This window comes from Spermophilus citellus, assembly GCF_964194105.1.
Source record: "Spermophilus citellus genome assembly, chromosome: 2".
Taxonomy (NCBI): Eukaryota; Metazoa; Chordata; class Mammalia; order Rodentia; family Sciuridae; genus Spermophilus; species Spermophilus citellus.
In genome coordinates, this window is record NC_138183.1 from 2,095,208 (window position 1) to 2,113,322 (window position 18,115).

The 18,115-nt window shown below is 56.3% G+C and overlaps 1 protein-coding gene across 1 annotated transcript; it reads right to left on the reverse strand.

Annotated features, from left to right (window-relative positions):
- Window positions 1-12,128: 12,128 nt before the first annotated feature.
- Window positions 12,129-15,875, reverse strand: LOC308635212 (lipocalin-1-like; the record flags this gene model as incomplete). Its single annotated transcript, XM_081269501.1, has 6 exons — window positions 12,129-12,163; window positions 12,255-12,356; window positions 13,132-13,239; window positions 13,650-13,723; window positions 14,854-15,008; window positions 15,798-15,875. The coding sequence occupies 6 exons, from the start codon at window positions 15,873-15,875 to the stop codon at window positions 12,129-12,131; spliced, it is 552 nt and encodes a 183-aa protein (XP_081125627.1).
- Between the last annotated feature and the right edge of the window lie 2,240 nt (window positions 15,876-18,115).

Consider the following 18,115-nt stretch of genomic DNA (forward strand, 5'->3'; position numbering starts at 1 on the left):
ATAAGCCTATCTACAAAGTCAGCATGAGGTTCATTAGCTCTCTGTATTACCTTAGATAGCTGACCTTGTAAATCTCCATGTCCTTGTAAAGTCTTCCATGCCCTAACCGCATCTGCAGTAATTTGTGCATATATAGCAGGATCATATTCAATTTGTTGCCATTGACCCTCATAAGGTCCTTTTCCTAACAACATATCTAGATTTCTTTGAGGGTAACCGGCTGCTGCATTTCGCCTAGCTGTCTTGGTGCAAAATTCCTCATTGGCAACCTTCCATAACAAATATTGTCCTCCATTTAGCACAGATTTACACATGCTAGCCCAATCTGCTGGCATCATGTCCAAGTTAGTAATGGACTTGACCATGCTTACCGTGAAGGGAGCTTGGGGACCACAGGTTGTTACAGCCTCCTTTAACTGCTTCACTGTTTTAAAATCTAAAGCACGGTGAATTCGCTGCCCTCCTACCTGTTCAAGTACAGGGTATGCTAATCTTTGAGATCCTGTCTCAGGATCCCATTTATCAACTACGGGGTTTGAGGGCCACTCAGCTGTTTCCATCGGTGGGGCTGTTGGTTGAATTACGCCCTCTGGTGATAAAACGGAGTTAGTAACAGCCTCCTGTTGTGGCCTTTTTCCTAATAACCCCTTTTCCTTTAAATTTTCTTCCTCTGACTAGCTCGAGAGATCTTCTCTTTTGCTTGATCTAAAATGTCTTTCTCCATGGTCTGAACCTCTAACAATTTACTTAACACCTTTTTGGTTTGTTTTTTACTAATTTCTAATCTACTATAAAGATAACGCAACCCAATAAGATAACACAAAACAAAACCGAAACTGAATGAAACAAAAACGGAATAAAAAATCGCTGTATCAATTTTCTCTTCCTCAGGGCCGACAAACTTCAAACCTTTAGCCAACCATTTTTCCCAGTTTGCCTGAGAAATTTCTAGGGATAGGCAGCTTGAAACAAAAACAAAATAAATCAAAACAAGAACACATTTTTTTTGAAATGGTCACCCATTCTCTCACCTTCCCTCAGGGGCGAGCAATTTCACTTACCTCCAAGTTTCAGACGTTCTGCATATGGACCACCAAATGCCGCAGTCTGGCTGGGCACAAAATCATGAGCCACTCACAGCCTTGTAGATTCAAACAGCAATTCTTTATTCCTGAGCTCATACTGGCACTCTACACACGTTCTGGGGAAATCCACATACTCCACCAGGCTCTAATCAGCAGGATACGCCCTATTCTTGGCAGGGTACTCCTTAAACCTGGAACCGCCCTAAACCCAAGGAGCGGGATACTCCCTAAAACCTGATCCACCCTAAACCCGGATCCGCCCTGGTCCTTGAGCAAGGTCACCTTACTTAAGCATACATGCAATGTCACTGCAAATGACCTGAGTCTAAGACAAGCCTATTTCCACAATGGAGAGTCCTTCCTCTAGGCAACATGGGGTAGGCTGACAAGAAAATTTCGATGCGTCATTCCTACTTGGCAATGGCTCTCAGCAATGGGAGTATTATGGGGAGATTCAGAAGGTTGTATATGTCCCTCTGCTAATTGTTGTTTGACCAGGTCATGGGATACTTGTATCTTTTCTTTAGTCAGGGGCCACTGAGGAACCCACACTGGTCTTTCTGATTTCCAAGTAATTTTTATTGCCTCAGTGACCCCTTCTGAAAACCCAATCCATGTCTATTTATTCCTTGATCTATTGGAATTGGTGCTGTTATACCTTGTTCTTGTTTTCCTAATCTTTTTTCTTTCCTAAAACCTTGTCTAGCCCTAATAGTGGGCACATTTTGATTGATGTTATTTGTTAATGTCAAACCTAATTGATCTAGGACATCTCGTCCCCATAAATTTATAGGAAGATGATCCAATACATATGGTTGTATAGTTCCTTCACATCTTTCAGGATCCTTCCAATCTAATACCATTGCACTTCTATGGGGATTAGTCGCCACTCCTAGGCCTCGAAGTGTTTGAGTGGCTTGTTGTAATGGCCAATGTTTTGGCCATTCTTGACGAAAGATGATGCTAAGGTCTGCACCTGTGTCCAGTAGCCCATTAAATTCATGTCCTTGAATATTTATTTTTAGCATGGGGCGAGAATCTAAATTTAAAGACAGCATAGCCTAATCTATACCTGTGGAGCCTAATCCCCTGGAACCTTTTTCTACAGTACGACTGGAAAATTTATCATGCAGGCTGGGTATTATTAATAACTGTGCTATTCTATCTCCTGGTGAAATTACTGATATACCCCTTGGAGAACTAGCTATAATTTTTATTTCACCTTCATAATTGGGATCAATTACCCCAGGACTTATCATAAGTCCTTTTAGTGTAGAAGTACTGCGTCCCAATAATAAGCCTACTGTTCCTTGGGGAAGAGGTCCTTTTACTCCTGTGGGAATGATTTGAACTCCCATCTCTGGAGTTAGTACTGCTCTGGCGGAGGTGCAGATGTCCAACCCTGTGCTCTCTCTGGTTTGTCTGATGAGGGATCTAATGGACAATGTGTCCTGGGCACTACCTTGATGGTGTTGCTGGGTTCCTCCATTGCCCCGTATATTTGTGGTTGTGGGCCCCGGAGCTTGGGTCCCCCAGTCCATTTTTTGGCAATGGAGCCCGATGTTTTTCTCCACGATATTGTGGGTAAACACCTGGTCTTTGTCTGTTTTTTGATAATGGAGTACCCTCTATGGTGGTTTGAGAACGGCATTCATTAGCCCAAAGTCTCCCTCTATGGCATCGTGGGCAAATACCCGGTATTCTACCCCTTTGATACCTAGCTTTGTTAAACCCTCCTCCTATGGGGCAACTCCTTTTAAAATGTCCTGTTTGTTCACAATTATAGCATGTTTTCGGCCTGGCATCTAAAGCCTGTTTTAATGCAGCTGCCAGGACTTGCCGTTGTTCATTAATGTCTCTACATAATTTAATATATGTGTTTAAATCTCCATGTTTCCATGGTCTAATGCCTCCTTACACCATCTGTTTGCTTGTTCAAAGGCTAGCTGTTTAATTAATGGCATTGCTTGCTTTGTATCCCCAAGAACTCTGGTAGCTGTTTGAATAAGCCTATCTACAAATTCAGCGTAAGGTTCATTAGCTCCTTGTATTACCTTAGATAATTGGCCTTGTAAATCTCCATGTCCTTGTAAAGTCTTCCATGCCTTAACTGCGTCTGTAGCAATTTGTGAATATACACCAGGATCATATGCAATTTGTTGCTGCTGATCCTCATAAGGTCCCTTTCCTAACAACATATCTAGATTTCTCTGAGGATAACCAGCTGGTGCATTTTGCCTAGCCGTCTCCATGCAAAATTCCTCATTGGCAACCTTCCATAACAGGTATTGTCCTCCATTTAGCACAGCTTTACACATACTAGTCCAATCTGCTGGCATTATGTCCAAGTTGGTAATGGACTCGACCATGTTTACAGTGAAGGGTGCTTGGGGACCATAGGTTGTTACAGCCCCTTTTAGCTGCTTCACTATTTTGAAATCTAAAACATGGTGAATTCGCTGCCCTCCTGCCTGTTCAAATACAGAGCATGCTAATCTTTGAGGTCCTGTCTCAGGATCCCATCTATCAGCTACGGGGGTTGAGGGCCCCATAGGTGGAGCTGTTGGTTGGACACTTATGCCCTCTGGTGATAGAAAGGTGTTAGTAGCAGACTCCTGTTGTAACTTTTCCTCTGATCGCTTTTTCTGTTCTAAACTTTCTTCCCCTTTCTGACTAGCTTGAGAGGCTTCCTCTTTTTCCTGATCTAATATGTCTTCTACCATAATCTGAACTGAAAGGTTTGGACTAGGCAAACAAAATCGTATCATCATCCACAATGGCAATGTGCCAGTTGGCAAAGTTCCTGGGTTTTTCTTTTCCCTGTCCCTTAAATCTTCACCATGATGGTCCCATTGTGATATATTCAACAACTCCTCCTTAAAAAGCCATGGGCTACATTTTTGTATTGTATCAACATATGCCCTCGCTCTTTTTTGGTTTTACTGGGGTGCTTCCTTCCTCTAACAATTTACTTAACATTCTTTCGGTTTGTTTTTTGCTAATTTCTGACCCCATATTTCTGCTACAAGGATAACACAACTCAAAACAGAACCGAAGCAAAACAAAACAAAATCGGAACAAAAAAATCGTATCAATTTTCCTATTTTTTTGAAATGTATATTCGTGGTCTATCTCTATCTCTTCCTCAGGGCTGAACAACTTCAAACCTTGAGCCAACCATTTTTCCCAGTTTGCCTGAGAAAGTTCTAGGGATAGGCAGCTTGAAACAAAAACAAAATAAATCAAAACAAGAACACATTTTTTTTTGAAATGGTCACCCATTCTCTCGCCTTCCCTCAGGGGCGAGCAATTTACCTTATTGCTTACCCTCAGGCATTCCCCGCACGGACCACCAAAGAGGCCGGGGAGAAGGCTGTGTGCCTGGCATTCGGGAGTGTTCCCGGGAAGTGTGTGTAGAGTGCCGGTGAGAGTTCGGGAATAAAGGTTGTTGTTTGAACCTACAAGGCTCTGTGGCAGCTTGGTTGTTTTGTGCCCAGCCAGACTGCGGCAGGGCCCCAGTGACCCACCTCCAGCCACGCCCCCCCGCCCGCACTCAGCCCTGGCTGTCCACCCACACTAGGATGAGCTACCGAGGTCACACTGTCACCATCCCTCAGTTCACCTCTGAACATTCCTGCCCTACAGCAGCGTCTGGGGACCCCTCACATTCGACCTGTGACAGGACACAGCAACCTTTCCTCTTGCAGGAGACCTTCCCTTCTTCCTAGAGGGTTCAGTGCCAGGGCCTGTCTCCCGGCCTTGGCTGCACCCTGCCTCAGCTGTTCTCCAAGCCTGCTCCTGCCCCCCTCCTCTCCCTCCTCCTCCTCCTCCCTCCCCTCCCTCCCCTTCTCTTCTCCCACTCCCTCTCACTCCCTCCCCCTCCCCCTACTCCTCCTCCTCCCTCCCCCTCCCTCCTTCTCCCTCCCCTTCCCTCCCCCTACTCCTCCTCCTCCCTCCCCCTCCCTCCTTCTCCCTCCCCTTCCCTCCCCCTTCTTCCCCCTCCCCCTCTCCCTCTCCCTCCACCTCCCCCTCCTCCTGCTCCTCCTACCCACCTCCCTCTCTCTCCCCTCTCTCCTTCTCCCTCCCCCTCCCTCCCCTCCCTCCTACACCCCTCCCTTTTTTCTTTGGGACAGGCTCTCACTGAGTTGCTCAGGTTGGCCTCAAACTTGTGATCCACCTGCCTCAGCCTCCTAAGAGGCTGGAATTACAGGTGTGGCCCCACACCTGGCTTCCTCCACATATTTTGGCATAAGTTTTCATTTTCACTCAGTTTGATGTGCTTTTATTTCCTCAGGACTTCCTCCTTCACCCAGGAGTTATTTAGAAGTTTGCTCTTTAATTCATTACAATGTACCTGTAGATTTTCTTGTCATTGATTTCTAATTTGATTCCACTGCGGTCAGAGAACACGCTCTGGTGTGGTTTCTTGTATGGCCTGGGGTCTGGGCTGTCTTGGTGATGTCCCCTCAGTGTTAAAGACGGCTTGTGTCCGGATGCTGTCAGGTGGAGTTGTGCATGTCAGTCAGATCCTGTTGGTTAATGCATGGTTCCCATCTCTGTCCTTGCTGATTTTAGGTCTGGTGTTCTATCTCATCCATCAAATGCTGAGGGCGGATGTGACAGTTCAGCTTGGGTTTGTCTATTTCTTTTTTTGGCCTCTGCGGGTTTGCTCCACGTAGTCTAACGCTCTAGTGTTTGGTATGTACCCATTCAGGATTGCCATGTCTTCTGGTAGGTGTGCCTTTCACCTCTGTGCAAGGCTGCCTTGTAGTAGTTCTTCTGCTTTTATTGGAGATACTAACTTTATTTTATGAGTGTCTGTGGAGCTTATCTCTTCTCATTCTTTTTCCCTACCAGGATAGAACTCAGGGGCACTTGACCACTGAGCCACATCCCCAGTCCTTGTATGTATTTTATTTAGACAGGGTCTCACTGAGTTGCTTGGCATAACGCTATTGCTGAGGCTGGCTTTGAACTCACTGTCCTCCTGCCTCAACCTCCCAAGCTGCCAGGATCACAGGAGTGTTCCAACGCTCCTGGCTTGAGTGTGTCATTTTATTTCAAGTGTGTTTGCAATTGGCCTTTGAAACATGTTTGTGGTGTCTGCTTTAAAATCCTGTGGATGATCTCAGCACCTGATGCATCTTGCTGTTGTCTTGCTCAGGTTGGGATTTTTCTGGTTCTTGGTTTGACGGGTGACTTTTTGCTCACCCTTGATGGTTTGGGTCTGGAGTCTCTGGGCCCTACCTCAGCCTTCTATCTCAGCGAGCATCTCCCTGCTGAGGTTGGCACCAGGTCCTGGCTTCTTCTTCACCAGAGACTGTGCTTCTAAGATGGTTTACTGTCCGGGCTTCTGGGGTCACCTTGGTGTGTAGGTGTGCTGCTGGACTTCACTGTTCTTGCTGGTTTGCCCAAGGGGGAGAGCTGGGGCTGGGGGCTCTAGGGCCCTGCCTAGACGGCACTCTCAGGAAGGAGGCCAGGCACCCTGAGGGTGGCAGCTCAGTGCAGTGTAGGCTCTCAGGTGGTCTGTGCCCAGCTGCCTGCCCTGCAGGTGCCCTGCCCGCTCCTTAGCCCACCCTCCGCCTCCTGCCTGGACAGCGAGTGGAAGCTGGATGGTATCTGCAGGTCCTGGAGAAGTCAGGTGACCACCTACCAGAAGACCACCTGTCCTCCCACCGGCTGGGATGCTAACTTATAGACTGTGGTGACTCTGAGCCCCGAAGCCAGGGTCCATCTGGGGATTGTGGTGATGACTAAGAACAGTGGCAGTCCTGCCCTGTCGTCCAGCCGGAATACCACCTTCTAAGATGGTGTCCACTTCTGCACATCCTTCAGTCCCCAGTGGTGGCCTCCACAGAGGCGATGGATTTACAGTGACTGCATCTCATCACTCCAGCCCCTCCTTCCATGACAGCCTCTTCAGCCTATCCCTGCCCCCAGTGGACCTTTGCCTACCCGGGGCTCCTGTGTTCTGACGAGCAATGTGTCCCTCGCTCCCTTCTCCCTGAGAGGGGGGTGGGCCGGGCCTCCTGAATGCTCCTTTGTGGATGAAGACCGAGGGCCACATTTGGTCAGGGGTGACCTGGGTGCCTGGGTGTTGGCGCACCGGGCTCAGCAGAGTCTGGCTCGGTGTTGGTGGCTGCTCAGGGAGCCAGGTGCAGTGTGGGCCTTGGGGGACAACGAGTGGAGCGTGGGGTCTGTCCAGCCAACATCTTCCCACTTTCCCCCTGGTCTGCAGAAGAACTGAAGCAGCCAGAAGTCAGGTCTGAGTCCCTCCCCCAGCCACAGGCTGCCTGGGGCTGACCTTGAGGGCCATTGGCACAGTGCTGGCTGGGATAGGGCCATCTCCTCTCCCTGGCCCTGTCCTTCCCTTGCTGTCTCCATGGCCATGACTGCTACCAGAGGCCCGTGGATACAGCTCAGCCACACATCCTGGGCCCCAGGGGGGAGCCCACCAGCTGTCCCAGCTCTCCGCCCCGAGTGTCAATACTGTCCACCAAGGTACCCCCTTGCTTGGCCAAACCCTCCTCTGCATTTGGATGAGGCCTGATTCCTTCAGTTCTCCACTGGTGTCTGGGCACTATCCTGGTACCCCTCCAGGCTGTGCAGGCTTGGGTTCAGCTGTCCACTTCAGTCCATGGGTCGTAGTTGTACATGGACATCAGAGTGGGAGGAAGAAATGGACCTGGGCCTGCACCCACTCTGAGGACCTTCTGCCATGTTTTCAGGAGCCGTGGGCATGGGGTGGGGTGCTGCCCCCCGCTGCCCGGCTCATATGTGGCAGTGCCACGAACCCTGCAGATCAGATGGAACCCTGCATCACCCCAGAGATGGGCCCAGGGCATGTCCCAGGTAAGGCCAAGGTAGGGGACGGGCCAGGGCCTTCCAGAAACAGGTTCCAGATCCAGGAGGCAAATCCACGGGTGGTTTGTTTCCCTGCAGGTCTGGTTGATCTGGTTGTGTTAAGGGATCCAGGACAGTGTTCAGAGGCACTGGTCCCTGAGCAGGAGGTTGCCCTGGTCCCCTGAACCCAGCCCTGAGGGGCTCCCACAGGTGTGACGATGAGTTGCGTGGCAGTAGACGGAGCAGGGGAATCCCAGGGCTTGCCACCCTCCGGAGTCGGGCAGGCTGGAGTTAAAGTGGGGGTGTCCACACGCCAGCATGCAGGGTGGGACTGCGCTGCCACCTCGGCCTGGGCTCGTCAACCTCAGGCCCTGTCCTGACTCAGGGCAGGCAGTGGCTCCCTGACAGGGCCCAGAACTAGGAGAGGAAGCTGCCTAGCTCCTGGGGCCACAGAGAGGCTGGTGGGGACGGGGACCCTTGAGTCCACTGTGAACACAGCTGGGTCCCCAGTCTTGTGGATGAGGTGCTCCTCTCAACGCAGGCGCTCATGGACCTGGAGCCAGATGGAAGGGGTCACCAGTGCCTCTGGTGCAGGGGCACAGATGGCTCCAGGAGGTGCCCAACCTGGTCCTGGCCCCAGGAAGCACAGTCTTGGGGATTGGACTGGATTCCAGCCCCCCTCATGCTGCCCTGGGGCCAGGGGACCACAGGGCTACCAGAACCAGTGAGGACACGGGCAGGCAGGCTGACCGGCCCAGGGCTCAGGGCACATGGCAGGAGACTGACCTGGTTTGGACGTGTCTGAGGCTCCTTTCTTGTCAGCCACCCTGAGCAACTCCTTCACCAACTGCCCCTGCCACTGGGAGAGGCAGGTGACCAGTGGAGCTGTCCAGTCCCAGGAGGTCAGCAGCCTGCAGCAGCCCAGCCCAGCCCCCAAGAGGCTTTGCTCAACCATCTGACCTGGGGCTGCCTGTCTGGTCAGCTTGTTGCCCCATAGGCCGTGGGCAAGAGCTCCAAGGGGACCTCCTAAACCCCATTCCCCACCCCAAGGCACCAGGGAACACCCCACAGTGAATCATGTCCCATTGGGAAGCACCTGGATCTGCTCCCAGCCCCACCCCCCACTCTGCCCTGCCCCCCACTCTGCCCTGCCCTGGAGCCACTCAGGGTCACCGAGCCCTGCTGGTGAACCACTGTGTTCAGGGCCATCTCCAGGATGCCCTAGGGAAAGACATTCTCAGAGGAAGGGCTGTTGGCTGCTATGGCCATGGGGTGCCATGTCCCTGCCAACCGAGCTGCTCTGTCCCCACTCCAGGGGAGAGCTCTGCATGCCACCTGTGCTAGCCAGGGCAGCCTACATGGCCCAGATGTCGCGGTGGCACGGAGGTGTGGTGAGCTGGGCCTGCCCTGAGCCCACACTCAGGTGACTTTGGAGCAGCTGCTCTCTCAGGGACTGTCATCTAAGGCCCCTCCTGCCCCAAGAGTGAGGCAGGAACTCTGAATTTGGGGTCAGGTGGTTGGAGGGAACAACTTCCTTTATCATTTGGGGGATGAAGAGGTCCCCAATACTATGACTTCATCCTGTGCTCACTGTAGATGCCTGAGGCCATCCTGCAACTCCACCCCTGCCACCCTACCCTGTCCCCAAAGCTATAGGACGTTGGGACCTCGATGCCTTTATGCCACAGGACCACCGTGAGCAGGAGACCCTCATGGCTGTGGCTGTGGCCTTGTGGGGAAGGAAGGACAAGGCTGTGGGTTGGGGCCTTTTGTCCCCAGCCTCCGCCTGGCCTTGGGATGCCGGGAATCCCCCAACTCTTCCCAGGCACAAGGACATTATCCCCCAGGGTGGCCTTCTTCTGGGGATAGTGCCACTTATTTCCCTCTAAGTCCAAACAGGAGCCAGCGTGTCCCTGGGGCTGGACGGTTCCTGGTGGGACTACAGTGGGAGGGATCTGGGGCTCGGGCCAGGCTGGCAGCCAGCGTCAGCAGCACTTCCCAGGTCTGTCTCTTAGACTCATCAGAGGCCAGCCCCGAGGACAGCTATGCCAGGGAGGGGACAGCCCTGCACATCAGCCAAAGAGTAAGAGGAGCCCACCGCAGCCCTAGGATCAGGTGGGCATTGCCACTGCTTCACCCTCTGCCCCTCACGAGGGCGGTGTCTGCTCCACCCCCAGACACCGCCATCCCGTGCACCCAGCCTGCACACCACTGTGCCGGCTGAACTCAGCGAGGTGCCTCAGCGGTGCTGGGGGCTCCTGCTTTCTCGCTCCCCTCTCAGCAGTGCTGTGGCAGGCGCACCCGGGGGCTTTGCTTAGGGGGCTCTCGCAGGTTCAGACAACAGCCAGCGTTGGACCCTGACACCACGCAGTCCTGGGGACAAAGGCTGGGCACTTATAAAGTGCATGCTGTGACTGGTGCCCAGCTCTGGGTCCTGTCCCCACCCACTCACTCCCCTCCCCAAGCTGCCAGACCGGTTCAAGGGGACGTGAAGCTCGGGGGCTCCACATCTCCTGGTCCCTGGAAGGGCAGGCGCTGCACCCCCCCAACTCCACCGGTGCCTCCTGGGACCTTCTCTCTGGGGAAGAGCTGGGCTTCAGGAAATGAGGTGGAGGCCCCCCCTTTCCCTAAGTGAGATTCCTCCCCTCCCCTCCCCCAGGCAACACACGGAGCCCAGGCGGAGACCAAGCCAGGAGGGTGTCGCAGCATTTATTTGGAGTCAGGGAACTAGTCCAGGGGGCAGGAGCCCGCGGGGTGGCTCTGTCAGGCAGGGTGCAGATGCTCCAGTGGCCGGCTGGGATCAGCAGCCGATGGCTAAGGTCCCAGACACAGACGGGCTTTGGCGTCAGCCTGGGGAGGTGTGAGGCGCAGCACTGAGGACCAGGGGCTGGCCAGGCTCCACAGACAGAGAGCTCCCTCCTGGCCCTGGGAACCTGGGGCCGGGTCCCAGGGAGGAGCAGCCAGAGGGCCTAAGGGGCAGCCCTGCTCCAGGGAGGCTGCTCAAGAGCCAGCACCACCCACCATGGTCCCCCCCAGCTCTGTGCAGGCCGCACGTGCTCCGTGCTCCGTGCTCAGGGAGGGTTGGCATGTGGCAGAGCCCCGTGGACTCTGATGCCAGAATCGGAGGCCGGCTGCCGAGACAGAACTCAGGCCACTCCCTGCCCGGGCCCTGGGTCTTCTCAGCTGGGAGGTGCTCAGAAAGTGAACTGAGGACAGGGGAGGGAGAGAGGAGCTGCCAGCCCGGGGTGCAGATGGCCTCCGGAGACTGGACCAGGCAAGCAAGTGGCTCCCCTCTTCCCAGAGGAGGCCGCCCTGCCGGCAGCTGGCCTCAGGGAGGAGAATACATGCTCTGCTTTAAGCCACCGAATCCCTTACAACTCGGCCAGAAGGGCTTGGTTCTATGGCTTAACCCACATTTATCCTCCTGGAGTTCTGAGGTAGGAGGTCCAGAATGGGCCTCCTGGGCTGGCGTCCTGGGTGGGCAGGGCTGGCTCCTCCTCACCAGGCCCCTCGCCCCCCCCACACCCCCTGTGCATCATGTGGCCCCCTCCTCACTGCACCATGGCCCCTTCTGCCCCGCATTTCCCATGATGGAGAATGACCACAGAGGAGTCAGGAGTGACGTCTCAATCCAGAATTTGCACAAAAGCCAACGTGACATTAGTGGACGTGCCCATGACCAGCTGGCCCCTACAGGAGTCTTGCAGTCCCCTCGTGGCCAAGAGACCAGCCATGACCTGGAGCCTACACATGGCCCAGGGCCCTGGCACAGGCATCTGAGATGGACAGGAGGCAACTCTGTCCACCCACGGCCTGGGCCCTGGGGCTTCTCAGCTGGTGAGGTGCTCAGAAAGTAAATTGAGGCCCCTGGAGAGCAGGAGCCGTCCTCCCCTGAGACCTGGAAGGGGACTGAGAGCACGTGCTGGCCCAGCCAGGCCCCTGCTGAGTATGCCCACCTCCAGGCTGCTCACTGGCCAGAGGGCAGCAGGTGCTGCCTGGGCTGGGCACGGGCAGGGCCTTCCTCCTCTCACCATCTTCTTCCCTCCCTGCCCACGATGACCGCCCTTAACTCATAATAGAAATAGAATCAAGACCCTGAAGGTCACAGACTGTAGCTTTGAAATGCCCGGACCCCGGGGCCTGCCGGCCTGGGGCCCTGCAAGGACATGCTCCTGTGCAGAGGCCTCAGGGCCACTCACCTCAGCGATGGTGGGCCATGCAGGGATCCGGAGGAGCTGAGAAAAAGCAGGAAGAAGTCACTGTGAGACGAGCCCCCACACCTGCACCCCGCTGGAAATCAGGGGAGCCGGAGCCGCCGGTCATTACCAGTGGGAGAAGGGGCCATGACCCTGGCTTTGTCCAGTCCTTCACTCTCCACAAACTCCTCGAACATCTTCACCGCCTCTGGTTTCTTTTCCATGGTGGGGCCTGCAGGGCATGGGGAGTGGGCGAGGAGGCAGACCCAGCCGGGGCGGGGGCTGGGAGGGCTGGGAGGGCACCCCCCCCCCCGGCTGTGCTGACCCCTCCCCCAGGGGGCTCTGGCCACTCAGAGGACTTGAGTCTGCTGACCCAGGGTCAGGACTGGGGAGCAGTGCGTAGCTACAAGGGGCTTTGGAAGACCCTCTTGGCCAGCCCAGGGCCTGAGCAGATGAGCCTTGTGGAGGCGGAGGCCCCAGGTGCTTTCCCCGTGTGAAGGCCTACAGGAAGGGGTCCAACCGCCCCTCCTGGAGGGCAGACACAACACAGAATTCCCTGCACAGGCACGTCCTGGAGCATGGCTGGCCTTGGGGGGCAGCCCTGGACTTGATACCTGGGGCCTGAGGTAGGAGGAAGAGGAGCCTGCTCTTGGGGACCCCTCCCCCAGAATCAGCCAGCCCCTCCCGAGCAGGACCGCATCTCCCAGCCTGGCCCATAAAAGCCTTTCCCAAAACCCGAGTCCAGGAGCATGACGGTGCCCCCCACCAGCCCTGTGGCCGTTGGCTTCTCTGGGGGCCACTGGCTGCCACCTCAGTGGCCTCTCTACAGGGAGTCCACTCCTCACACCAGCAGCCTGGCCAGTGTCATCCCGTGCCCCTGCAGAGCTGTGCCACCCACAGCCCACCTGCTGTGGGCCAGCAAGGGTCAGGACAGTGGGTGCCTCTCAGTGCCACAGGATGGGTGACTGAAGTGGGCCAGCATGGCAGGTCCGCGAGGCCGCGAGTACCTATCAGCATCGTCATGTGCATGGTCTTGTCCTTCATCTTCTCCTGGGTGTGCATGATGTAGTACATCTTCATCCTCGTGGCCCAAATGTGGACCGCCTGCTGCTTCTCTGGGGGGAAGGGCGCGGTCTTGGGGACCAGTGGTTGGGTATTTTATTAAGGCCCCAGAGGTGGAGAGGGCAAGAGCGGGTTGTCTCTGCAGTGCCCAATTGTGGCTGCTACCCCCCACCCTGTGCTGGGGCCACGGAGGCCTCTTGCCTGCCTTCTGTGCTGGTTAGAGGGAAGCTGCCTGGACCTGTGGGGCCCTGGACCCCCTGCCAGGGCACACGGAGGAGAATGTGCCTTGTGGGAACATGCCCAAATGCCAGGGAAATGCTGGCCTCTGTCTCATCGGCCAAGGGACAAGGCCGGCCATCTCCCTGCAGCAGAGGCTGAGCCTACAGGTGGGACGGGAGCCCAGGAGGGGCAGGGGCCGGCAATGGGCAGTGGCATGTCCAGGTCTGCGCTGAGCGCCACTCACCGGCCATGAACTTGGTGGGGTTGTCTGTTTTCCACAGTGTGGTCTTCATCTCCTCACAGTCGCCGGAGGGCTGCCTGGAGCGGAAACCTGACGGGGTGAGGTCTGCGCCCTGTCCTCTCAGCTGAGGTCTCCCATGAGGGAGGAGGGCATGTGGTCCACCTGCCCCTACCCTTTGCTGGCCCTGTCCACAGGCACCCACGTCCCTGGCCCGGGCAACAGCAGCACGGGACACATGAGCTCACACACAGGTGTCTCACCCACATGCTGGGCCACCCTGAGACAGCCTGTGGCCCTCCCACACAGGCCCCTCCTGCTGGGCCCAAGTGGGGTCAGTGGTGGGGCCGACAGGCCTGGGCCGGCCACCTCTTTGCACCAATCCTCAGCTCTGCTCTCAGCATCTCAGGGATCCCCGGGGTGGGGGCCCTGTGCCGGCAGCTCCCAGCCTTTGTGCTTCCTCAGGGTACAGACCTGTCCTGACTGGATGGCAGGGTGGAACTAGCAGGGGCCAACTTTTGCCAACCTGCAGTTCCCAGCTGGCCAGGCTGGGGCTCAGAGGCATTCACAATTCACCACGGTGTCCTGCTGGCTCCCTGGACTCCCAGGAAGCCCCTGGGCTTCCATTTCTGTTTCTAGATCTGTGCACCCAGCACCTCCCTGGAGGCTGGTGCCACCAAGCTGCACAGGCCTCCTTGGGGCCCCAGACCCAGGGTGGCTGAGGGCATGTCAGGCAGCTCTTGGAGACACTTGGTCTTGAGCACCACCAGGAAGCACTTGGTGCTCCTGGTGCAGGTGAGGCTGCAGAGAACCTCATGAACCTTGTGCCTCCTAGATTTTGGCTGAGCCCCCCAGTGTGAAGCAAGGAGCCACCAGTGACCATGGTTTGTAACCCCAAAGGCCCCAGGGTCTCCACGGAACTCCTAGCAATGAAGGGTACAGCAAACCCAGGCTGCTGAACAGCTTCCCCCAGGAGGGCCTGTGGGACAGGGGCGCAGGAGGCAGGGGAGGTAGGGGAGGCTGGCAGCCTTGTCTTTGACGCTGTGATGTAAAGGCAGCACAGGCGGCAGGCTGCTCAAAGCTGCCAAGCCAGCGTCCCATGGCTGCAGCCTGATGAAGGCAGGTGAGGGGCGGGAGACACCCCTTCCCTCTGCCCAGCGGGGTGGGCGGGGAGAACCGGAACACCCCTCCAGTCCCACCAGGCACCTACCTGAGTTTTACCTTGATCATCATGCCTTCTTTGGAGAGCTCCATCCAAAAGGGCGGCAGAGAGTGGGTCATTTGTGGTGGCGGAGGGCTGGTCATCATAAGGCCAGGAATTATGGGGCTCCCCATCCAAAGCAGAATGTGCCACTTTCCTACAAGCTGTGGGGATGCCCCAGTGACAAGAGGCCAGGGAGGAGGACACAGCTCCCCACCATGAGCAGCCAACCATCTTGCCCAGGCAAATCTTTGAGGCTGTGGATGTTCACTTGGGCCTCTGCTGCGTAGGAGGGACCTCCTGGGCCAGAGGCCACCCATGAGCCTCAGGCGGAGTGACCCAGTCCCTCAGGGCCAGGGAGAAGCAGAGGCTACAGAGTGGGAATGCAGGTGGGCAGAGAGGGGCGCATGGTCCCAGGAGGACGGCAGTGTGGCCTGCATCTGGCCAGCTCCCAAAGAGGCCAGGGGAAGTGGCCTCTTCCAACATCAGCCCAACAGGAGGCATGGGGATCCCAGGAGACAAGAGCCTGGAGACAGGTGGCATCTGGACATTTGTGGACCCCTGTCCTTCTCTAACAATTCTGTGAGTTTTTGAAAGTCACAAAATCTTGACAAAATGTGAATTTTATATCCCCCCAATATGTTGTCCTGGGAAAATCCAAACTCAGAGACACAGTGTTTCCAACGGGCTGCTTCAGAGCCGGGCCTTAGCAGGGGAAGAGAATGTCCCTGCAAGACGAGGGACACAACAAAGCCCACCTTCACGGGGGACCAGACAGGCTCCAATGGGGCTGGACCTCCCCTAGCTGCCCGCTGCCCACAGGAGTGTGCTTGCCCAACCCTACCCAGTGCCCCTGTCTCTAGTAAGGCACCAAGGGCCTCAGCCAACGTCCACCTGGGGCTGGGCCGGTCCAGGAGGGTTCCACTCCCCTCCCGGCCTCCCGGGGTGCTCACCTCCTCAGGCTGGGCGGGGAGCAGCTCCTTGGCGTGCAGGACGGAGGCCAGGCCCAGGGTCAGCAGGAGCCGCTGCATGGTGGCCGTGCTCTTGCTCTGTGCCCTCCTCTGCTGCCTGGACGCTCTGGTGCCCATTTATCCCTCGCCCTGGGCTGGCCTGGCAACAGGGTCATTTCCATCTCACTTGCTTTTCACAATGGCCATCGAATGTCACCGTGAGGTGGGGCCTCACGTCACTGCGGGAACCTGGTGACTACACACCGCACGTCAGGTTCATGCCCTCGGCAGCCTGTTTTCAGAGAGCTCTTCCCAAGGGAGGGGTCACCCAGCGAGAGGGTGAAAACACCCAGCAACCAGGACCCTTCCTCCCCCTGGCCCAGCACCGCAGCCCGGGCCTTGCTGGCCAGTGGCCTCCTTTCTCCACCTCAGGGCCCTGCGTTTGGGGATGGAGGTCTGTTGCTGGTGCTCCTTCCTGTCCATGGACTTCAGCACATCACTGGGTGTCCCCAGCAGACCCTGAGGCCTTTGGCCCTCCCAGGACTTACAGGTGCTGGCTCGGCCTCCTGCCTGAGGCCCAGGCTCCCATCCCTGACATGTGGAATTGGTCACATGCCCCTCTGCAGTCCTTGGCTCACCCTGATGCCCCCTCAGCCCCTCAGAGCTTCAAATGTCCACAGTCACCTCCCTGCAGTCCTCCTCTTCAAGACATGACTTGCAAGCCCTCGTGGGGCAGGGGGTCCCCCAAGATCCCAAGTGAAACCGACCACTCTCTGTGGCTCGGACCACCTGGCACACTGCAAGGGGCTGCCCACCCCCCACAGGGCCGTAGCAATCTGGACGCACCCTCTCGGTGAGGCTGGGGTGCTCCTGATCCTCCTGGAACACAAGAACCCAGGAGGCTGGGACGGGGCCACCACAGGGACGTCCCCACCACCGCACTGTCCTGAGCCTCTCCCTCCACTGCTGATGAGCTCTGAGGCTCCCTGCCTCCGCCCAGAGCCCAGCAGGAGACTCCAAGGCCACTGGGCCTCAACCACCCCTCACTTCTCAGCCACAGCGCCACGCTGGTGATGGAGGAAGACGGGGGCTGGCCTTCCTCCTGCTGCCCAGGAGGGAAGCACTTTTCTGGCTCAAGGGGGCAGCCCATCCCACCCGCCTGGCCTGGCCCATTTTTTCCTGTTATATCACAATAAACACATCTTGATCCATGGTTGTGTCACAGAAACAACGGCCTTGGTGTTGGAAGCTGTCTGTTGACACTGGTTGACAGATGCCTCTGCAGTAGCCATCCTGGGTGACATCCAGGGACCACTCAGGCCACAAAAGACAACAGGGCTGCCAAACAGGGCACAGAGCACTATGAATGGTGTCCAGAGGGAGAAATGAGGGGTGGTTGAAGGGACTGACGGAGGGTGGATGGAGAAAAGGGGGATGGAGGGGAAGTGGGGGACAGAGGGTGGGTGGCTGGAGGGTGGGTGGGTGGATGGCATGTGGATGCAGGATGATCGGGATGATGGGGTGACGGGGTGATAGAGAGATGGGGGTGATGAGGTGATGAGGTGATGGGGTGAGGAGGGTGATGGGGTGATGGGGTGATGGGGTGATGGGGTGATGGGGTGATGGGGTGATGGGGGTGATGGGGTGATGAGGTGATGAGGATGATGGGGTGATGGGGTGATGGGGTGATGGGGTGATGGGGTGATGGAGTGATGGGGTGATGAGGTGATGAGGTGATGAGGATGATGGGGTGATGGGGTGATGGGGTGATGGGGTGATGGGGTGATGGGGTGATGGGGTGATGGGGTGATGGGGGTGATGAGGTGATGGGGTGATGGGGTGATGGGGTGATGAGGTGATGAGGATGATGGGGTGATGGGGTGATGGGGTGATGGGGTGATGGGGTGATGGGGGTGATGGGGTGATGGGGTGATGGGGTGATGAGGTGATGGGGTGATGGGGGTGATGGGGTGATGGGGTGATGAGGTGATGAGGATGATGGGGTGATGGGGTGATGGGGTGATGGGGTGATGGAGTGATGGGGTGATGGAGTGATGGGGTGATGGGGGTGATGGGGTGATGGGGTGATGGGGTGATGAGGTGATGGGGTGATGGGGTGATGGGGTGATGGAGTGATGGAGTGATGGGGTGATGGGGTGATGGGGGTGATGGGGTGATGGGGTGATGGGGTGATGGGGTGATAGAGTGATGGGGTGATGGAGTGATGGGGTGATGGGGTGATGGAGTGATGGGGTGATGGGGTGATGGGGTGATGGAGTGATGGGGTGATGAGGTGATGAGGATGATGGGGTGATGGGGTG